The sequence below is a fragment of the Pollachius pollachius genome (genome assembly GCF_949987615.1).
Source record: "Pollachius pollachius genome assembly, chromosome: 11".
NCBI lineage: Eukaryota > Metazoa > Chordata > Actinopteri > Gadiformes > Gadidae > Pollachius > Pollachius pollachius.
The window spans coordinates 18,003,535-18,026,931 of record NC_136944.1 but is presented as its reverse complement, the minus strand read 5'-3'; the positions used below and the strand labels follow the sequence as shown (position 1 = coordinate 18,026,931).

The following is a 23,397-nucleotide window of genomic DNA, read 5'->3' as shown; positions in this document are numbered from 1 at the left end:
ACTGGACTACTTGAAGAGGTAAAACATTATACCATTATGTCCCTGTTAAAATAAATTATAGAACAATGAATTTGTATGTGTATTAACAGCTACAAGATAAAATAAACATTCTACAACAAAAAGGATCTCTATTTTATTGTTTCTGCAATGTGGAATAAATTCATGCTTATAAGGGAAAAACATGAAAATGTCTCATAATGTTTACTTTTTTTTTTTGCAAGCATATTCCACTCAGTCCAACTTTATACAGTCATTTTGTGACCTTGCATGAATGTATTTACATACCATGTGAACATGATGCCGAGTGCTTAGTCATTATACAGCATTTCAAAGAAAAAAAGGTTTTATCCTTATCATTGTAGAGTGAGATAGACAGGTAGGTATGGTAGAAAGGTAAAAGAAATAGAGGGGAAGACCCACAGCAAAGGGCCATGTGCAGGAATCAAACCCTGGTCACCGCAGTAAGGACTGGGCCTTAAAGGACAAATCCAGTGTAAAGTGGATTTGGGATATGTTTGGTATGATAACGAGTTGGGACGTTCGTTTTGGAGCACAAAAACCACATATGGACGCATGGCTGTTTTTAGCCGATTCTATCAAAAGGCTATAAACTTGGAAAGACAGGGGCATCTGTTATAGTAAAAAAAAACTCAATTGCTATTTTAAACCACTTCAAAGGCTAGAAGTAGCCCGACACTTCTTTGGTAGTATAATAAGGGTCTTAACATATAAAAGGAGGCATAGATAACTTTGTAAGTGTACAGATTGTTTGTTAAAAAGGACATTTTATACACACAATACCATCACCCGTCGACACCATCTTATACCCTTATAATCAATAACAGTCATATTGATCATATTCCATTCAGTCCAACAGTCTGCTTTAGTCCACCTCCTCGATGGTGGGCCCCTGGGAGCCAGCTCTGGCCTGCTCTCCACAGCTGCCTGCTGGCACTCCCCCCTGGTACAGCCTGGAGATGATGGGGTTACACAGCTTCTCCAACTCCTTCAGCTGGTGTTGGTACTCCTCTTTCTCCGCTAGCTGGTTGTTCTCCAGCCAGAGGATGGCCTGCTCACACTTCTCCTCCACCTTCTTCCTGTCCTCCTCACTCACTTTGTCCTTCAGGTTGACCTCCCGCAGGCTGCTCTTCATGTTGAAGGCGTAGGACTCCAGGGCGTTCTTGGCCGCTATATTCTCCCTCTGTTGCTCGTCTTCTACCTTGTATTGGTCTGCTTCCTGCACCATCCTCTCAATGTCTTCCTTGCTCAGGCGGCCCTTGTCGTTTGTGATGGTGATCTTGTTCTTTTTTCCTGTGCTCTTTTCCACAGCAGACACGTTCAGAATGCCGTCTGCGTCGATGTCGAAGGTGACCTCGATCTGAGGTACCCCTCTCGGAGCGGGCGGGATTCCCGACAGCTCGAACTTGCCCAGCAGGTTGTTGTCCTTGGTCATGGCTCTCTCTCCTTCCAAGACCTGGATCAGGACCCCCGGCTGGTTGTCGGAGTATGTGCTGAAGGTCTGAGTCTGTTTGGTGGGGATGGTGGTGTTCCGTTTGATCAGAGGCGTCATGACTCCTCCGGCCGTCTCGATGCCCAGGGAAAGGGGCGCCACGTCCAGGAGCAGCAGGTCCTGGACGTTCGCCGACGTGTCGCCGCTGAGAATGGCGGCCTGCACGGCGGCGCCGTAAGCCACAGCCTCGTCTGGGTTGATGCTCTTGTTGAGCTCCCTGCCGTTGAATAAGTCCTGCAGGAGTTTCTGGATCTTGGGGATTCGCGTGGAGCCTCCCACCAGGACGATGTCGTGGACCTGGCTCTTGTCCATTTTGGCGTCCCTCAGGGCTTTCTCCACGGGTTCCAGGGTTCCCCTGAAGAGGTCTGAGCACAACTCCTCGAAGCGTGCCCTGGTGACAGAGGTGTAGAAGTCGGTGCCCTCGTGCAGAGAATCGATCTCGATGCTGGCCTGGGAGCTGGACGACAGGGTTCTCTTGGCTCGCTCACAAGCCGTGCGAAGCCTCCTCAAAGCCCTCTTGTTCTGGCTGATGTCCTTCTTGAACTTCCGCTTGAACTCCTCCACAAAGTGGTTGACCAAGCGGTTGTCAAAGTCCTCTCCACCCAGATGAGTGTCTCCAGCCGTGGACTTCACCTCAAAGATGCCGTCTTCAATGGTTAGGATGGAGACGTCGAAGGTGCCCCCACCCAGGTCAAAGATCAGGACGTTGCGCTCGCTGCTCTTGCCTTTGTCCAGACCGTAGGCAATGGCGGCCGCCGTGGGCTCGTTGATGATCCTCAGGACGTTGAGGCCGGCGATCACTCCTGCGTCTTTTGTGGCCTGACGCTGGGAGTCGTTGAAGTAAGCTGGAACCGTGATGACGGCGTTCGACACCTTCTGGCCCAGGTAGGCTTCGGCAATCTCCTTCATCTTCACCAGGACCATGGAGGACACCTCCTCGGGGTAGAAGGATTTGTTCTCCCCCTTGTGCTCCACCTGGATTTTGGGCTTCCCCGCGTCGCTCATCACCGTGAATGGCCAGTGCTTCATGTCCGCCTGCACCACTGCATCGTCAAACTTTCGGCCAATCAGGCGCTTGGCGTCGAACACGGTGTTGGTGGGGTTCATGGCCACCTGGTTCTTGGCTGCGTCTCCGATGAGTCTCTCCGTGTCTGTGAACGCCACGTAGCTGGGGGTGGTCCGGTTGCCCTGGTCGTTGGCGATGATCTCCACTTTGCCGTGCTGGAACACCCCCACGCAGGAGTAGGTGGTGCCCAGGTCAATACCGACCGCTACACCCTTAGCAGCAGACATCTTGCTGAGGATAGCTGTCAGGGAGTCAACAGTGAAACGACAAGCGTTAGAAATTATAATTATGTGTTCAAAAAACAAACAAATTAAAAAAGGGATTTTATAATCTATAGGGACAATCTATTTTGTATCTATTTATACATAAAATATTAACAATATTTCGACATGTTACATAGAATAACATGTTTGCTGTAACAAATGGCATTAAAAAGATACCTCTTATATTCTAAATCACAAAATAAATTTGGGTGAATGTAATGTAAATCTGATGGGAAATGTTGAAATAATGGTTTACTTACTGTAAGTAAGCGATGAACAGTAATCGTATCGTAATAGTGGAGTATCTGGCTCCTCTCTCCTAAAGCGCGTCTTGCTATTTCAACTGTCCCCGCTGCCGGTGATTTTATGCTTACCATTGGTCTTGCCGTTGGTTCTGGTACATTCTGACCAATCAGCGTCCTCTTCTTGGTGACGTATGCGGTAGCTCGCTCGGAAGAAAGTTCTCCAAGGTTGGAGTGGCTTCTGGGTGCATTCGTGAAGCTTCCAGAACAAGACCGTTTTTTGCAAGCAATCCCATTAATTTAATCCCTGACTATTATATATTATGACGCATATTTATAATATGTATATAAATGATTCATTCAAAAACCTTATTCCATTATTGTTCATTATATATTGCTCAAGTTCGAGGCCACTAATGAAAGCATTTTTCTCTACATTACCATTAAACAAAATATATATATTTTTTATAATGTACGGTTTCTAATTAGCCTACATAGATTCCAATTTTTACTTTTAATTAAATGGATGATGGGCCAAAACTCAGAAATGGAGTGGTAACAATTTTATGGATAAATTGTGGACAAATTACAGCAAATCCCTGCCTGAACACACACACACGCACACACACGCGCGCACACACGCACGCACACACACACACACACACACACGCACACACACACACACACACACACACACACACACTGGTCTTTAAAACAGCGGGGTTTTTCATAAGCGGTAGGGAGGTGGAACACTACACTGGTGTAGAGTATCCCCGGTAATAGTCAAGCATCCAGGCGACAAACCGGCCTAGATGGTGAAGTCATTTAGTACAAAACGTTGGCAGGAGAGACACCGCATATGCCTTTCATAAACATATCACTGTAGCGGCACGAGAGTTGCGTAACCGCTTAACCTGGGCTCCCGTCTCGTCCTTCCCGTGCTGCTCGCCACAATATTATTTGATATTGTACAGCGTTTTACAGCAGTAACCAGAATGTAAAACTCTGGTGTTCAACTTAAAGTTAACATGCAGTCTAAGCTTAGTTAATCTTCCCTTTGAATAAACGACATACTTTTACAGGTTTTACAAAGCGACATAGGCCTACATAGAGTAATATCAAATTATTTGATCTTTTAACAATGCAACATCAAATTCCATGGAATTCAATGGCTTAATAGGGCAGACATCACATTGTTTGCAACTGATATTTCATTTCTTTCGCAACAGACAATAGGCTACCATAAAAGTTTAAGATGTGCAGAGTATCAAAATATGGCACACATCCCGTGACATACAGTCGTCAAGATCGGCAGAGGCATGCTCTGGCACAGTGAGCCGGTTCCTGGAAACCAAAAGGTCTTTTACACGTATCTTTTACATGTGTGGTTACCGATAGTCTAAACGCAGGCCAACATGTTGCATCTACTGTACGTAGGCGTGGCCGAAATAAATTGCCGTCTAGTCATCCAGATCGGCGTCTTCGTGGTTGACGAGAAACGAGCAGCAACAAGGCACTCCGACGCATCATCCTCACCGAAACAAACCTGGTCATCATCGATGAACCCACCCCCCACCACAGCTCCACCTCCACTGAAATCCTGCACCTCATGCTCTGTACCCCAGGTCTTGGGAGCAGCAAAATATTCACTTTTTCTGTAGGCCAAGAAAACACGCCAACTACAACAGCTGCATCCATGTATCAATAAGGACACAAGGACGCTTTATAGTGCGGCATTGATATTAAAGATGCTTCTATGTGATTCTCCCGGTATGACGTTCCCGTGGCCAACAACGTCCGATGATATAAATGAGACTAAATCTGTTGCGCGACTTGAACGGCACAATCGGATTAGACAACCTGAATAATACATGCAAATGAAGAACCAAAACCTGCCTGTTATGTTGATATTCCAGATGATTTCAACCTTAAAGTGACATCCATTTGTCAAGACATCATGTATCTTGAGTCTAAAGGCATGAGAGATTTAGACACCTTAATCGTGTCTTGGTCTAACTGTTCGCCATTTAACAGGTTAATCACAAATTGTGTCATGTCTTAATAGACAAGGACAGTGGGCAGCATGCGACACAGTTGTCGGTCTAGACCATGGGTCACCAACCTTTTTCAACCTGAGAGCTACTTCAAGGGTATAGAGTAATACGAAGGGCTTCTTGTTTGATACAAACTTCCTGAAAAACAAAGTTGCACGGTTCATCTTTAATGATAATAATATTAATAATAATACATTTGAACATTTATGAACAATACAAATCGCATCTACATCAATGCAAGTGTTATTGGTTCGAACATCATAACAATTGTGACACCATGGTGGCGAGTGCTATATTTAGAACATGCCCTGCGGGTAGGGATGCACTGATACCATCAACAAAACCAAATGCAAACCTCGGAATTTAGGAATGATGGTGCACTGGATTGACAGCATTAGCCTACTTTAAAACTTGAGAAGGCTGCACTTGCCTGCAAGAGGGTGAGAGGAAGACACAATTACGATGTCATAGCTTGCGAAATAGATCAGGTTCATTCAGCCTTTGGACCACATCAGCATTTGTCACCGCCGCTTAAGTGCATTTCTGTTTTAATTGTATGGGATAAAAAAAAAAAGTGACCTTTTTATATTTTTCATTGACCACTTAATTTTTGTTCTCATGTTTCCCAAAGCCTGTGTTTTGAAACTTGTGTGTTGCTACTGATTGACCTCACCATAGCCTTCTTTATCCTGTTGTTTGTGGATTTTACAGTGAGGCATTTCTTTGAGCAGACAGGGATATTGTTCTTTCATATGGTTTTATATGCTATTTTGTATAGATTTATACAATAAACACTACTTGATGATAGGGCTATGTTGTTTGTCCATGTATCTACAGTAAATTAAGAAACGGGAAAGTTAAAAAATAAGTGAAGTTACTTTTCAAATGCAGTAACTGGTGAAGTAATCTTATTACAATTTACAGAAGTAACTAGTAATAAGTAACTAATTACTTTTTTGAGTAACTACCCCACCACTGCGCACCGCCATAGTCTAATTTCGGCCGCCATAGTTTCTATATAAAAAAAATAAATAATAAAATAATAAAATCGGGACTGTCCCCGCAAAACCGGGACGTCTGGTCAGCCTAATGATGATCGGGCTGTGGCGGGCAGGGCCGACAGACTGGGGCTATAAGTTACACAGTTGTGGGGGGCCCAAGGGGATAAAAATAAATAAATAAATAAGCGGCAGGAGCCGAGCACCGAGCCCCCCCCCCCCCCCCCGACAACAATTCTTTTTCAACCCCCAAAGTAAAGATTCTAGATCATTGCAACCCTCGAATCTTCTAGTGTGGCCAGACAAAGCCCGATTTCCTGGCTCTGTGATTGCATAGTGTGAAATGTTAAATCGTGGAGGAATAACTGAGAATCGTGTAGTCTGAACCGGCCATCAGAGTGTGTGTGTGTGTGTGTGTGTGTGTGTGTGTGTGTATGTGTGTGTGTGTGTGTGTGTGTGTGTGTGCGTGCGTGTGAGTGTGTGTGTGTGTGTGTGTGTCGGGGGGGGGAGTTAGAGAATATTTGGTATGCACAGAATCTATGAATTGAGTAGTATTAATTATTATAACAATATTAACTAGTAGCATAAAGGCTCAGCACTGTGTTTTAGTCATTTCTGTTTTCATCTTTTCTTAAATGCTTTCTGAAAACTCCTCAACCCCATTCAGTATGACCCTTTACATTGTGTCATCAACATTCAAATACCAGCAGTTTGTAAGTATTTGTCAGTAATTGATACGTCATATTTTGGTTCTCAAAATTCACCAGATTGATCTATTTAAATGAAATCTATTAATGCCCCCTGGACCCCCTAGGGAATTGCAAGCCCCCCACCATAGTCTCCAAAATCCTGAGGGAAACACTGCATGGGTCTATGTAGCAAGTTTGGTTATGATATGTCAGAGGGTTGCTGAGAAATTGTCTTACTTCCTGTTTGACAAGTTTGGCTATGATATGTTAAAGAGTTGCTGAGAAATGGGCTTACTACCTGTTTGGCGGCTTCGCCGTCAAGTTTGATTGGCTGTCACAGCCAAATGGTTTTGGCATGGGTCTTTGTACCGAGTTTGATTGATTGGCTGTCACGGCCAAACGATTTTGAATTTGAAAAAGCAGTTTGACTCATTTGTGCAACTTGGTCTGAAGAGCATATCGGGCAAGTTTCATGAAGATTGGACAGAATTTGTGGCCTGTGGATATCTACTATTGATTTTGACAACTTTCAACATGGCGGCCAAATTCTGATGTTTCCATGAGAAATAATTTATCAGATGAATGGGTTGGTCTGACAGTATCACCAGACATTGACAATAAGTTTGAAATATACTCATGTGGAGAGAGAGGAGTTCAAACCCATCTTAATTCATTAATTACAGCACCCCCTAGAGGTCAAGGGTAACCATTAATTTGATGTGTGTCTCCAAGATGAAGTCATGGGTCTCTGTACCAAGTTTGGTTATGATATGTCAAAGGGCTGCTGAGAAATTGGCTTACTTCCTGTAGGGCGGCTTCGCAGGCAAATTTGATTGTCTGTAAAATAATCGAATCAAAGACAATTGTACTTATAAAGCACATTTAATAACAAGGGGAGGGGGGAGAGATCTTTCTTCTTTACGAGCCCCTCTCTGATTGCTCAAACTGTGGTTATGTTTTTGTTATAATGCCGACCATTTTTTCATAACTGCAGTTTATGAAATAAACTATGAACTATGCCTAAGATAATTATTATATTGTAGTGCCGGAGGAAAAGGAGGACGTAGGCAGCGTAATAATAACCGTTTTGATCCAAAAACGACAGAGCAGAACAATCACTCGCAGCGCATGGCTAGAACTCGTGCAACCGCATAACCCGTCCCCCTAGACCCCCGTGACCCATAGCCAGTTCCCTCCCACTCGATCAGTAAGAGGGGAACACGAACCCATAATGTAGTCACTACACCAGCCCCCCCAGTGTTCACCTCAATATTCAAAATCCCCGCGGCGAGGAGGGCGTATGGCCCGGCCCCTACGACTGTAGGCAAAGTCAGGAGGTGCGGGAGGAGGTGTGACATCGTCCATCACATCCTCTTGTTGTGCGGGGCGGGGGGCAGCGTCGACCCGAGGGCCGCAAGCTGTGGGGGCTTGTAGGGGTTGGAGGGGGGAACGGCCACGGCGTGGCAGGGGGGGTAGGACGGGGGGGCGGCCCCTGAGCGGTGGCAGAGCCAAGTCCGGGGGCAGTTCAAGGTCCAAGTGAGCCGGTTTGAGGCGATCAACTGACACACACTCCGGCGTACCCCCCATATCAACCATGAAGCTCTTGGCTCCTGCCTCGATGACACGGAAGGGTCCGTCATAGGGAGGTCGTAGCGGAGCCCTGTGGCCGTCGTGGCGGATGAAAACGTAACCCGCAGACTGCAGCTCCGGGGGCACCCGCGAAGCAGGGACGCCATGCCGCGTGGTCGGGACCGGGGCGAAGGCCCTGGCGCCGGCCAGCAGGGAGGCGCGCTGAGTGGAGGCGGACCAGGGCTCCGTCGGCTTGGGGATGAAGTCACCAGGGACCCACAGCGGCTGTCCGAACACCAGCTCAGCCGACGATGACCGGAGGTCCTCCTTGGGCGCCGTCCGGAGCCCCAGCATGACCCACGACAGTTTGTCGAGCCAGTTGCTGTCCGTGAGGCCGGCCCGAAGGGCGGCCTTCATGGAGCGATGAAAGCGCTCCACAAGTCCGTTAGCCTGTGGGTGGTAGGCGGTAGTGCGTGGAGCCTGACCCCCAGATTCTCTGCCACCGCCGCCCACAGCCCCGAAGTAAACTGCGGGCCGCGGTCAGAGGAGAGGTCAGCAGGAGTGCCGTAGCGGGAGACCCACACCGCGATGAACGCCCGGGACAGGTCGGGGGCTGTCGTTGAGGAGAGTGGGACTGCTTCCGGCCAGCGGGTCGTCCTGTCCACCATGGTAAAGAGGTAGGTGAAGCCGTGCGAGGGGGGCAGGGGTCCCACCAGGTCCACGTTGACATGGTCGAACCTCCGCTCGGGCACCGCGAACTGTTCCAGGGGGGCCTTGACATGGCGATGCACCTTGGCGCGTTGACAGGCAGTGCAAGTGTCGACCCAGGACCTCACATCCCTCTTGAGCCCGTGCCAGACGAACTTCTCTGACACCAGCCGTGAGGACGGTTTCCTACCCGGGTGAGATAAGCTGTGCACCGCCTCGAAGACGGGGCGTCTCCAGTTGGCGGGGACTACTGGCCTTGGCTGACCCATGGAAACGTCGCACAGGAGCTTGGCCCCTGTGTCACTGAAGAGCACCTCCTCCAGGCGCAGCCCTGTGTTCAACGACTTTAGAGCTTGGACGGAGGGGTCGGCAGCCTGATCCACAGCCATGCGGGAGTAGTCCAAGTTCAGCTGGACCGCACCGACCACCGCCCTGGAGAGACAATCGGCGACCACGTTGGACTTCCCAGCCACATGTTTTGGACATGGCGTGTGTGAGCGGCTTGTGGTCCACGTAGGCCGTAAACTCACGGCCTTCCAGCAAAAAACGGAAGTGTCTGACCGCGAGCCACAACCCGAGGAGCTCCCTGTCGAAGGTGCTGTACTTGCGCTCTCTGGGAGACAGCTGGCGGCTGAAGAATGCGAGTGGCTGCCAGGCATCTCCAACCCACTGCTCGTACACCGCCCCCACGGCAAAGTCTGATGCGTCCGTGGTGAGAGCAGTGGGCGCAGAGGGTGAGGGGTGGGCCAACATGGCCGCGCGGGCCAGGGCCGCCTTGGCGTCCCGGAAGGCCTTGACACGTTCCACCGTCCAGTCGACCGGTTGTTTCAGAGCCTTGCCCTTCTGGGCCTCGTACAGTGGGTGCAGGATGTGAGCTATGTGGCGGAGGAAGCGATAGTAGAAAGTCACCATCCCGATGAACCCCTTGAGCTCGCTGACTGTGCAGGGGCGTGGGAAGGCTGCAACAGCTTCTACCTTCGAGGGTAGGGGGGTCACACCCTCCGCGGAGACCTGATGCCCGAGAAAGTCAAGGGTGTGTCGTCCGAACTCACACTTCGCCGGATTGACAATCAGCCCATGTTGGCTGAGTCGCGTGAAGAGGGTCCGGAGGTGGGACAGGTGCTCCTCTTCTGTGGTGCTCGCGACGAGGATGTCATCCAAGTAGACGAAGAGGAAGGGCAGGTCCTGGAGCACCGAGTGCATGAGGCGTTGGAAGGTCTGCGCCGCGTTCCTCAGGCCGAAGGGCATCCGCAGAAACTCGAAGAGACCGAAGGGGGTGACGACGGCTGTTTTAGGGACGTCCTCTGGGTGCACCGGCACCTGATGGTACCCCCGTACCAGGTCCACCTTGGAGAAGAAGCGTTTGCCCGCCAGATGCGCTGAAAAGTCCTGGATATGCGGGACTGGGTAGCGGTCAGGCTTGGACGCGTCGTTGAGGCGGCGGTAGTCCCCACATGGGCGCCACCCACCGTCTGGCTTAGGGACGATGTGCAGGGGAGACGCCCAGGGGGTGTTCGAGCGTCGAACAATGCCCACCTGCTCCATGTGCGCGAACTCCGCCCTGGCGACGGACAGCTTCTCTGGGTTGAGGCGCCTGGCCCTGGCATGGAGGGGAGGCCCATTGGTCTCGATGTGGTGCTCCACACCATGCTTCACCGTGGGAGCGGAGAAGGTGGGCTTAGTGAGGTCAGGGAATTCGGCGAGCAGCCGAAGGTACTGGTCGCTGTCGGCGAGCGTGTTGGACAACCCGCTGTAGATCGCCTCCCCCTGCGTACAGGCGAAGGAAGCGAAAGTCTGTGAGTTGACCAGGCGCTTGTTCCCCACGTCCACCAACAGGTTGTGGGCGCACAGAAAATCAGCGCCCAGGAGGGGAAATGTGACAGCTGCGACAACAAAATCCCAGGTAAAGCGTTGTCCACCGAAGCAAACATCCACCGCTCTAGTGCCATAGGAACGGATAGGCGTGCCGTCCGCACCCACCAACTGCGGACCGTGCTCCCCCTTCGCCACCTCCGATCCCCCTGACGGAATGATGCTCCATTGGGCACCTGTGTTACAAAGGAATCTGCGACCGGAAATGGTGTCTTTTATGAAGAGCAGCCTGTTGGTGACACCAGCGCTCAGGGCTACTACCGAACGCCGGCCCTGCCGTTTCCCGCCGGTCCAAAGGAGCAGGGCGAGTGGCATCGTTTGGCCTTGGCGCCAACAGTGGCGCGGTAGAAACAATGGCCCGCAGCGTTACCCTGCTGGCCCGAGGGTCTGGCGTCGTCCTTCGCTCTTCTGCGACGGTCCGGCGGCGGGGCAGCCGCGGGAGCCAGCAGGTCCGGGGACCGTTGAGGCATGGCCAAGACGAACCGGTCTGCCTCCCTGGCCTGGCCAGGGTCCAACGATGGTGGTGTTAGCAAGCGCCATCCTGACTTGAGCTGGCAGTGTGCGCATAAACAGCTCCGTGAAGAGGATCATGGGGTCTTCTGTACCGAGCAGGTTTAGCATCCTCTCCATACGTGCAGAGGGCCTCTCGTCTCCCAAGTCCGACATGTCAAACAAGCGGCGCACCCTCTCTGCGGTGGACAGCTCAAATGTCTCCAGGAGCAGGGCCTCGAGGGGCTCATATTTGTTTGTCGCCGGGGGGGGCGGACAGAAACCCCACCACACGCGCTGCGGTGGAGCTGCCCAACATAGCCACAGCATGGTTGTACCGGTCGTCGTCGTCGGTAACGTCGCTTTTGTAGAAATGTGCCTCCACTATAGCGAACCATGCAGCAGGCGTTGAGTCCCAGAACTCTGGCAGCTTAAGAGTGGGGGTGCGCACGACCTGCGTCACCCTGACAGGAGACGGTGATGTCTGCCGCTGTGAACGTTTTCCTTGGGCGGACATGTTGCAGAATAGCAGTGTTCGCTTGTGCGGTTTTTGTAAACAAATAAATAACAAAAACGAACGTCGGGGTCACAAATGTAGTGCCGGAGGAAAAGGAGGATGTAGGAAGCGTAATAATAACCGTTTTAATCCAAAAAAGACAGAGCAGAACAATCACTCACAGCGCATGGCTAGAACTCGTGCAACCGCATAAACCGTCCCCCTAGACCCCCGTGACTCATAGCCAGTTCCCTCCCACTCGATCAGTAAGAGGGGAACACGAACCCATAATGTAGTCACTGCAGTGTAATGTTTCAATGGTTTTATTGTATTTTAATGCTTGTATTTTTGTACGTTTACCCTGGTTAATTTTGTTGAAGAGAATGTGCTTCACAGAAAGGTGCTTGGGTAAAGTATGAAAACTAGAAATGTTTTTGATTCATGCTAAAGGATGTGTACAAAACGTGTAGTGGCTAAAACTCCCTTCTTGTGCATTTGTAAATTGCTCTAAACATATTCAGTCGATTAACCACTCTTTGACAGAAAGAACGAGATCTACGCGTGTTTACTGTTGAAACGACGGTAGAAAAAACAGTGCGTTCGCTCCGTCTTTACTGAATGCCATAGAAAAAATACAAAACAGTTTTACTCTCCCTCAATGCTACGGCATAACAGCGCCCTCTATATCAACCAATGTCCTATGCATCTCTAATAAGTATAAGCAATGAAAACAAGTACACTAAACAGTTATTAAACTAAAAAGCAAAACTATGCAAAACAATTAGTTAATCAATATAATAAACAATCACTAAATATTAATCTAAATATATTATATCTAAGTCTAAATTACAATATGGCAAAATGGCACTAACAAAACGTATTCGAATTTAAAAGTTGTGTTTATGATAGAACAAACTAAATTTGGTTACATTAGTAGTTTACATTTACATTGAGGACAATTAGCAGAAACTTTCATTCAAAGTGACTTATAATAAGCACATTTGTCAGAAGAAAAGTGTTACTGTTTACATTTTCTTCTTCTTCTCTCAGCTTCCTTTTAATTTCTTTTAATTCTTTATAAACTTAAATCTGTGAGCCTGCCAGAAATGTCATCTTCAGGGTCTTTGGTGATTGGAGGAATGGTATTTGGATTGGTGGTGATGGGGATAGCTGTATGGGAGTTTACAGTTAAAAGATAAGCGTTAGAAATTTGTGAATTGTGTCTTCAAACATTAAACATTTTTAAAGAAATTAAAATAATGTTGACAGTCCAATAGTAACAACTGTTTGGGCTTACCAGGATTGACCAGAGTCCCCCATTTCCTGATCTGACTCACCACCAGATAGTGGTCGGTTGACAGTTCCGTCCTTTTCTCCACCCAAGTGTCCAAAACATGCGACATCCATCTTGTTGGTATGATCACGAAGTCGATCAATGTTTTTGTTTTATCAGTTTCTTTGTCAACTTTTTCACGGTGAAAGGTATGCGGATCTGCATGGTCAAACATGGTGTTTGTTATACACAATTCATGACTATCACAGAATTTCAACAACAGAGTACCGTTCGGGTTTGTCCCAGGGAGGCCGTAGCTCCCAATCACGTCTGGCCATTTGTTTGTCTCGTCGCCCACGTGGGCGTTGAAGTCTCCCAGCAGAACTACAAACTCCTCTACTGGAACCTCTCCCAGGACTCCTTGCAGGGTCTCCAAGAAGGTCGGGTACTCTTGACTCCTGTTCGGTGCATACGCACAAACAACAGTCAGAGTTATCCCCCCCTTCAGCATTAGGCGTAGGGAGGCGACTCTCTTGTCTACCGGGATAAACTTCAAAACCATGGCTTCAAGCCGGGGATTTATGAGTATCCCCACACCCGCCTGGCGATTAATGCCCACTTCAACTCCGGAGAAGAATAGAGTCCAACCCATATCGAGGGTTTTGGCAGAAGATGGGGGACTGTGCGTAGATGTAAGCCCCACTATATCTAATTTGTAGCGCTCCACATCCCTCACAAGCTCCTTTTCCTTTCCCAGCATTGTACCGATGTTCCACGTCCCCAGAGTCAGCTTCTGCCCCTCGGGTCTGGTACATTGAGCTCCAGACAGGGGCCCTGGGCGATCTCTGGGCAGGGTCCCTCCTCCACTTGCTTGATTGCTCATTGGTGCACTATTCTTAGTCTAACAGGGGCAATAGGAAAACAAATACATCCAATATTCTAAATAAAATGTAAGTTCAGTGAATGTAATCAAAATCGCATAGCTCCAGTCTCAAGTGAATGAATAATCTATGGAAATAGGCCTTTTTAACGAAACATGGTATATCGAAATAAGGGTTTACTTACATTTTTTGGTCTTCTCAGTCTTGATCGTTTCGGTCTTCTTATGGTCAACTGACCTGGTTGGTTGGTTCTTTTATACAAAACTTTTCTTGATTATTTGGAACATCATTATCACCGCCCACATTATGGTGAAGTAGGCCATAAGGCGTAGCCGTCTTTTAATGCTGAGTCATCCCGTGTGATAAGTTTCTCCCGTGTGAGGAACTAAATAGATATCGTGCAGTTATTAATTTGTTTTTTAAAGTCCGCAATAGCAATCACATTTCAATAATGAGTGATTTGGCTTCACGGAACAATCTGGACGAGACATAAACAGAATAACCTTAATCAAAATAAAGGTTAAAATCAAACCAACAGAGGAGAGCATCAGAGAGAAAGGATGACAAACCAGCAGAACAGGTTCACCACATCACCTGACCATCCCGAGAGAGCGAGATCGTCAGTCTAAAAACAGTCATGGAATGAGGGAAACACCGCACCAGCAGCACATTTTATGACTCTAAGCAAGTAACTTTTAAAAGTTTTAATGGAGAAAAAAACACCAAATCTTTACACTGTGATATCAGAGGAATGACAGCAAACAGAGGATCAATTCTATAAGCAGTGCAAGGTAACATATCACACTGTCATCCTTCAATGAAAACCTTTCATTCAACATTTTAGGAGAACACCACTAAACAGGCAACAGAGGAGTGGTGGAAGTCCAAAAACAACATCACATTTTTCACTTATCATCCTCAATCTCACAGACAATGAATTAATAAACACACACAAGCGCACACACACGCACAAACAATAATAACAATCACTTTAACTGCCCCCCTGGAACCGCCCCCTCATCACATCTCATCAAGAACAGCACCATCACTCTGGCAGAGTACTCAACAACATCCTCACCGAAACCAACCTGGTCATCATCGACAACGACAAACCCACCCCCCACCACAGCACCACCTCCACTGAAACCCTGGCCCTCATGCTCTGTACCCCAGGCCACGGCAGCAAAATAATCACTTATTCTGTAGGCCACGTTTGGATGCTTTTTTAGCACATAAATGTAGCGATTGGCTCGACTAAGGCTACGTTTACATGATGACGGTCTGAACAGAAGACGCAAAAGTGGCGTCGCATCTTCACTTTTTGTTCCACGTTTAGACGTGCGTTTTCGGGAGGAAATCGGCGTGCATACGGTGACACAAAAGTGTGTGGAATTCGATTGGGTATGCATGCCAGGCAGCTAGGTGGTGCTGTGCTACACTATCACACAACACCGCCATGTCTGAGCGCATGCGTAGAATCTTCCATCTTCTCTTATCCGCGCCGCAAAAACCAAAAAGATCCTTCTCTGTTCAGTAATACTATCTGTACATATCCTGTACACTTCGTGGAAAGACTCGTGTAAGTTTATTAGAGCTGCCAGAGCAGCTAGAAGGTCCGACGCATGGAAATAATCCAACATGTTTGTTTATTTCCCTGTACTGGCGCATGTATGCGACGTAAACGCGTATGAGACGTGAGCAGATCTGAGCAGAGTTTTGCGTCTTGGCAGTGAAGACGGAAACGCCACGGCGGAGAGTATTCAAGTTTTCCACTCTGGAGAGTGGTTTCAGGTTTTTTGGTTTTTAAGCCCCAAAAACGCCGTCACCGTCTAAACGAAAGGCACTTCCGATAAAATACTTTGTCGTTTTTACCCGCAAGCGTCCTCGTGTAAACGGGGCCTAAAGCAAAGTCTTGAACCATTTGTCTAAGTCTGGCAGATCGTTTTCTTCAATCAAATGGTAAATGCCATAGGGATGATACTTTTTTTTTTTTTGGAATGTCACGTGATCTACCCGCACTACCTTTGCGATCGACAGGTCTGTTGCAATCGACGCATTGGGCAGCCCTTCGCTAGCTGATGGGAATGACCCGCCTGCCATAAAGCCCCTAAACCCCGTCTTTACTTATCTGTTGGTCCTCAGTAAAGGACCTTTAATTGACTCTCGGTGTCAGTCTCACTCTGTGTCGAGCTGCAAGCATTTGGGTCACTTCCCCATAACACCCTCTGCGTATATGCTGCAGCAGGAAGAACTGGTGCTGTTGACAGGGGCAGGTCCCGCCACAGAGACCATGTGCAACTGTAACAAGGCGGCAGTGATGTGCAAGGTGAAGTAGGACGGACCCAACGAGACGCATCTTCCACAACTGCGGCCGGCCCCATTGACAGGCAGCGTGACTTCTTGACTAAAATGTACCTCCAGGTGAGGGATAGACCAGTGCACGAGTAAATGATAGACCGGTGCACAAGTAAAAAGTAAACCTGTGCACTAGTAAACGATAAATTGGTTCACAAGTAAAGGATACCCTGAACAAAAGTCAGGGTATATTAAAATGTGTAATAAAATGATCTGTTAGTCGATTATACTGCTAGTCATAGAGGTTGTTTATTTTGGACACCAAAACGTCTCTGGCCGGTGAATTTATATGATAAACAATAGAAGAATGTGTATAATCTAACAGTTTAATTCCATCGCATAATTACATTGTGTATGATGTTTTAATTCCAAATCTCCAACCTGGGATTCATTACATTTAAGTTTATTAAATGGGCAGCATGATCAGGAGGTAGAGCGGGTTGGCTGGCAACCAGAAGGTTGTAACATTTTAACTTGCTTGTATCTTAAAATGACCTGCTGACCGCTGCAATGCTGGCCAGACAGTATCTTACTATCTATGACCCTCCCAAAACCTCTCCCACATGTGCCAACCAGCCAGTCAAGATATGCTAGTTCACGTCACAGCGACACAGCCAGTTAGAGTGGACAGAACACTGTTATTGAGTTATTTCAATTCGGTGATGTGCAAGATAAAGTAGGACAGAATTAACAAGGGCACATCTTCCACAGAGTAAAGGATACCCTGACTTTTGTCAGGGTATCCTTTACTCTTGCACCAGCCTATTTTATAAAAATATTGATTTTGCGGCATGCTCAGGAGGCAGAGCTGGTTGGCTGGTAAGCGGAAGGATGCTAGTTCAATCCCCTAGCTCCTCCTAGTTGAGGGTTGAGGTGGTCCTTAGCAAGACACCTCACCCTTACTGCTCCAGACGAGCTGGCTGTCGCCTTACATGGTTGACACCGCCGTCGGTGGGTGAATGTGTGCATAGATTGGTGAATTTTAGGCAATACTGTAAAGCGACTGGCCTTGACTGGCTACTAGTTAGAAAAGCGCTACATAAATGCAATCCATTTACCATTTTAATTTAGCACAATAAAAATCATCATTTTAAAACTTCTCGATTAGACTGGACTACTTGAAGAGGTAAAACATTATACCATTATGTTCCTGTTAAAATAAATTATAGAACAATGAATTTGTATGTGTATTAACAGCTACAAGATAAAATAAACATTCTACAACAAAAAGGATCTCTATTTTATTGTTTCTGCAATGTGGCATAAATTCATGCTTATAAGGGAAAAACATGAAAATGTCTCATAATGTTTACTTTTTTTTTTTGCAAGCATATTCCACTCAGTCCAACTTTATACAGTCATTTTGTGACCTTTCATGAATGTATTTACATACCATGTGAACATGATGCCGAGTGCTTAGTCATTATACAGCATTTCAAAGAAAAAAAGGTTTTATCCTTATCATTGTAGAGTGAGATAGACAGGTAGGTATGGTAGAAAGGTAAAAGAAATAGAGGGGAAGACCCACAGCAAAGGGCCATGTGCAGGAATCAAACCCTGGTCACCGCAGTAAGGACTGGGCCTAAAGGACAAATCCAGTGTAAAGTGGATTTGGGATATGTTTGGTATGATAACGAGTTGGGACGTTCGTTTTGGAGCACAAAAACCACATATGGACTGTTCTTCAGTGGGCTGTTTTTAGCCGATTCTATCAAAAGGCTATAAACTTGGAAAGACAGGGGCATGTGTTATAGTAAAAAAAAACTCAATTGCTATTTTAAACCACTTCAAAGGCTAGAAGTAGCCCGACACTTCTTTGGTAGTATAATAAGGGTCTTAACATATAAAAGGAGGCATAGATAACTTTGTAAGTGTACAGATTGTTTGTTAAAAAGGACATTTTATACACACAATACCATCAGTAGATCACCCGTCGACACCATCTTATACCCTTATAATCAATAACAGTCATATTGATCATATTCCATTCAGTCCAACAGTCTGCTTTAGTCCACCTCCTCGATGGTGGGCCCCTGGGAGCCAGCTCTGGCCTGCTCTCCACAGCTGCCTGCTGGCACTCCCCCCTGGTACAGCCTGGAGATGATGGGGTTACACAGCTTCTCCAACTCCTTCAGCTGGTGTTGGTACTCCTCTTTCTCCGCTAGCTGGTTGTTCTCCAGCCAGAGGATGGCCTGCTCACACTTCTCCTCCACCTTCTTCCTGTCTTCCTCACTCACTTTGTCCTTCAGGTTGACCTCCCGCAGGCTGCTCTTCATGTTGAAGGCGTAGGACTCCAGGGCGTTCTTGGCCGCTATATTCTCCCTCTGTTGCTCGTCTTCTACCTTGTATTGGTCTGCTTCCTGCACCATCCTCTCAATGTCTTCCTTGCTCAGGCGGCCCTTGTCGTTTGTGATGGTGATCTTGTTCTTTTTTCCTGTGCTCTTTTCCACAGCAGACACGTTCAGAATGCCGTCTGCGTCGATGTCAAAGGTGACCTCGATCTGAGGTACCCCTCTCGGAGCGGGCGGGATTCCCGACAGCTCGAACTTGCCCAGCAGGTTGTTGTCCTTGGTCATGGCTCTCTCTCCTTCCAAGACCTGGATCAGGACCCCCGGCTGGTTGTCGGAGTATGTGCTGAAGGTCTGAGTCTGTTTGGTGGGGATGGTGGTGTTCCGTTTGATCAGAGGCGTCATGACTCCTCCGGCCGTCTCGATGCCCAGGGAAAGGGGCGCCACGTCCAGGAGCAGCAGGTCCTGGACGTTCGCCGACGTGTCGCCGCTGAGAATGGCGGCCTGCACGGCGGCGCCGTAAGCCACAGCCTCGTCTGGGTTGATGCTCTTGTTGAGCTCCCTGCCGTTGAATAAGTCCTGCAGGAGTTTCTGGATCTTGGGGATTCGCGTGGAGCCTCCCACCAGGACGATGTCGTGGACCTGGCTCTTGTCCATTTTGGCGTCCCTCAGGGCTTTCTCCACGGGTTCCAGGGTTCCCCTGAAGAGGTCTGAGCACAACTCCTCGAAGCGTGCCCTGGTGACAGAGGTGTAGAAGTCGGTGCCCTCGTGCAGAGAATCGATCTCGATGCTGGCCTGGGAGCTGGACGACAGGGTTCTCTTGGCTCGCTCACAAGCCGTGCGAAGCCTCCTCAAAGCCCTCTTGTTCTGGCTGATGTCCTTCTTGAACTTCCGCTTGAACTCCTCCACAAAGTGGTTGACCAAGCGGTTGTCAAAGTCCTCTCCACCCAGATGAGTGTCTCCAGCCGTGGACTTCACCTCAAAGATGCCGTCTTCAATGGTTAGGATGGAGACGTCGAAGGTGCCCCCACCCAGGTCAAAGATCAGGACGTTGCGCTCGCTGCTCTTGCCTTTGTCCAGACCGTAGGCAATGGCGGCCGCCGTGGGCTCGTTGATGATCCTCAGGACGTTGAGGCCGGCGATCACTCCTGCGTCTTTTGTGGCCTGACGCTGGGAGTCGTTGAAGTAAGCTGGAACCGTGATGACGGCGTTCGACACCTTCTGGCCCAGGTAGGCTTCGGCAATCTCCTTCATCTTCACCAGGACCATGGAGGACACCTCCTCGGGGTAGAAGGATTTGTTCTCCCCCTTGTGCTCCACCTGGATTTTGGGCTTCCCCGCGTCGCTCATCACCGTGAATGGCCAGTGCTTCATGTCCGCCTGCACCACTGCATCGTCAAACTTTCGGCCAATCAGGCGCTTGGCGTCGAACACGGTGTTGGTGGGGTTCATGGCCACCTGGTTCTTGGCTGCGTCTCCGATGAGTCTCTCCGTGTCTGTGAACGCCACGTAGCTGGGGGTGGTCCGGTTGCCCTGGTCGTTGGCGATGATCTCCACTTTGCCGTGCTGGAACACCCCCACGCAGGAGTAGGTGGTGCCCAGGTCAATACCGACCGCTACACCCTTAGCAGCAGACATCTTGCTGAGGATAGCTGTCAGGGAGTCAACAGTGAAACGACAAGCGTTAGAAATTATAATTATGTGTTCAAAAAACAAACAAATTAAAAAAGGGATTTTATAATCTATAGGGACAATCTATTTTGTATCTATTTATACATAAAATATTAACAATATTTCGACATGTTACATAGAATAACATGTTTGCTGTAACAAATGGCATTAAAAAGATACCTCTTATATTCTAAATCACAAAATAAATTTGGGTGAATGTAATGTAAATCTGATGGGAAATGTTGAAATAATGGTTTACTTACTGTAAGTAAGCGATGAACAGTAATCGTATCGTAATAGTGGAGTATCTGGCTCCTCTCTCCTAAAGCGCGTCTTGCTATTTCAACTGTCCCCGCTGCCGGTGATTTTATGCTTACCATTGGTCTTGCCGTTGGTTCTGGTACATTCTGACCAATCAGCGTCCTCTTCTTGGTGACGTATGCGGTAGCTCGCTCGGAAGAAAGTTCTCCAAGGTTGGAGTGGCTTCTGGGTGCATTCGTGAAGCTTCCAGAACAAGACCGTTTTTTGCAAGCAATCCCATTAATTTAATCCCTGACTATTATATATTATGACGCATATTTATAATATGTATATAAATGATTCATTCAAAAACCTTATTCCATTATTGTTCATTATATATTGCTCAAGTTCGAGGCCACTAATGAAAGCATTTTTCTCTACATTACCATTAAACAAAATATATATATTTTTTATAATGTACGGTTTCTAATTAGCCTACATAGATTCCAATTTTTACTTTTAATTAAATGGATGATGGGCCAAAACTCAGAAATGGAGTGGTAACAATTTTATGGATAAATTGTGGACAAATTACAGCAAATCCCTGCCTGAACACACACACACGCACACACACGCGCGCACACACGCACGCACACACACACACACACACACACACACGTACACACACACACACACACACACACACACACTGGTCTTTAAAACAGCGGGGTTTTTCATAAGCGGTAGGGAGGTGGAACACTACACTGGTGTAGAGTATCCCCGGTAATAGTCAAGCATCCAGGCGACAAACCGGCCTAGATGGTGAAGTCATTTAGTACAAAACGTTGGCAGGAGAGACACCGCATATGCCTTTCATAAACATATCACTGTAGCGGCACGAGAGTTGCGTAACCGCTTAACCTGGGCTCCCGTCTCGTCCTTCCCGTGCTGCTCGCCACAATATTATTTGATATTGTACAGCGTTTTACAGCAGTAACCAGAATGTAAAACTCTGGTGTTCAACTTAAAGTTAACATGCAGTCTAAGCTTAGTTAATCTTCCCTTTGAATAAACGACATACTTTTACAGGTTTTACAAAGCGACATAGGCCTACATAGAGTAATATCAAATTATTTGATCTTTTAACAATGCAACATCAAATTCCATGGAATTCAATGGCTTAATAGGGCAGACATCACATTGTTTGCAACTGATATTTCATTTCTTTCGCAACAGACAATAGGCTACCATAAAAGTTTAAGATGTGCAGAGTATCAAAATATGGCACACATCCCGTGACATACAGTCGTCAAGATCGGCAGAGGCATGCTCTGGCACAGTGAGCCGGTTCCTGGAAACCAAAAGGTCTTTTACACGTATCTTTTACATGTGTGGTTACCGATAGTCTAAACGCAGGCCAACATGTTGCATCTACTGTACGTAGGCGTGGCCGAAATAAATTGCCGTCTAGTCATCCAGATCGGCGTCTTCGTGGTTGACGAGAAACGAGCAGCAACAAGGCACTCCGACGCATCATCCTCACCGAAACAAACCTGGTCATCATCGATGAACCCACCCCCCACCACAGCTCCACCTCCACTGAAATCCTGCACCTCATGCTCTGTACCCCAGGTCTTGGGAGCAGCAAAATATTCACTTTTTCTGTAGGCCAAGAAAACACGCCAACTACAACAGCTGCATCCATGTATCAATAAGGACACAAGGACGCTTTATAGTGCGGCATTGATATTAAAGATGCTTCTATGTGATTCTCCCGGTATGACGTTCCCGTGGCCAACAACGTCCGATGATATAAATGAGACTAAATCTGTTGCGCGACTTGAACGGCACAATCGGATTAGACAACCTGAATAATACATGCAAATGAAGAACCAAAACCTGCCTGTTATGTTGATATTCCAGATGATTTCAACCTTAAAGTGACATCCATTTGTCAAGACATCATGTATCTTGAGTCTAAAGGCATGAGAGATTTAGACACCTTAATCGTGTCTTGGTCTAACTGTTCGCCATTTAACAGGTTAATCACAAATTGTGTCATGTCTTAATAGACAAGGACAGTGGGCAGCATGCGACACAGTTGTCGGTCTAGACCATGGGTCACCAACCTTTTTCAACCTGAGAGCTACTTCAAGGGTATAGAGTAATACGAAGGGCTTCTTGTTTGATACAAACTTCCTGAAAAACAAAGTTGCACGGTTCATCTTTAATGATAATAATATTAATAATAATACATTTGAACATTTATGAACAATACAAATCGCATCTACATCAATGCAAGTGTTATTGGTTCGAACATCATAACAATTGTGACACCATGGTGGCGAGTGCTATATTTAGAACATGCCCTGCGGGTAGGGATGCACTGATACCATCAACAAAACCAAATGCAAACCTCGGAATTTAGGAATGATGGTGCACTGGATTGACAGCATTAGCCTACTTTAAAACTTGAGAAGGCTGCACTTGCCTGCAAGAGGGTGAGAGGAAGACACAATTACGATGTCATAGCTTGCGAAATAGATCAGGTTCATTCAGCCTTTGGACCACATCAGCATTTGTCACCGCCGCTTAAGTGCATTTCTGTTTTAATTGTATGGGATAAAAAAAAAAAGTGACCTTTTTATATTTTTCATTGACCACTTAATTTTTGTTCTCATGTTTCCCAAAGCCTGTGTTTTGAAACTTGTGTGTTGCTACTGATTGACCTCA

The 23,397-nt window shown here is 47.3% G+C and overlaps 2 protein-coding genes and 1 long non-coding RNA gene across 3 annotated transcripts; all 3 read right to left on the bottom strand.

Annotated features, from left to right (window-relative positions):
• Window positions 1-118: 118 nt before the first annotated feature.
• LOC307082279 (heat shock 70 kDa protein 1) lies at window positions 119-6,335 on the bottom strand. Its single transcript, XM_079745794.1, has 2 exons — window positions 3,100-6,335; window positions 119-2,817 (listed from the first exon to the last, which is right to left on the bottom strand). Exon 2 carries the CDS (start codon window positions 2,801-2,803, stop codon window positions 884-886), a length of 1,920 nt encoding a protein of 639 aa, XP_079601920.1. The 5' UTR covers window positions 2,804-2,817; window positions 3,100-6,335; the 3' UTR covers window positions 119-883.
• A 6,170-nt stretch (window positions 6,336-12,505) lies between these two features.
• LOC307082670 lies at window positions 12,506-14,426 on the bottom strand. The gene is made up of 3 exons (XR_013812229.1): window positions 14,295-14,426; window positions 13,254-14,130; window positions 12,506-13,126 (listed from the first exon to the last, which is right to left on the bottom strand). It is a non-coding gene; the product is annotated as an uncharacterized lncRNA (long non-coding RNA).
• Window positions 14,427-17,493: 3,067 nt separating this feature from the next.
• On the bottom strand, window positions 17,494-23,361 carry LOC307083064 (heat shock 70 kDa protein 1). The gene is made up of 2 exons (XM_079746857.1): window positions 20,688-23,361; window positions 17,494-20,405 (listed from the first exon to the last, which is right to left on the bottom strand). The coding sequence occupies exon 2, from the start codon at window positions 20,389-20,391 to the stop codon at window positions 18,472-18,474; it is 1,920 nt and encodes a 639-aa protein (XP_079602983.1). The 5' UTR covers window positions 20,392-20,405; window positions 20,688-23,361; the 3' UTR covers window positions 17,494-18,471.
• Between the last annotated feature and the right edge of the window lie 36 nt (window positions 23,362-23,397).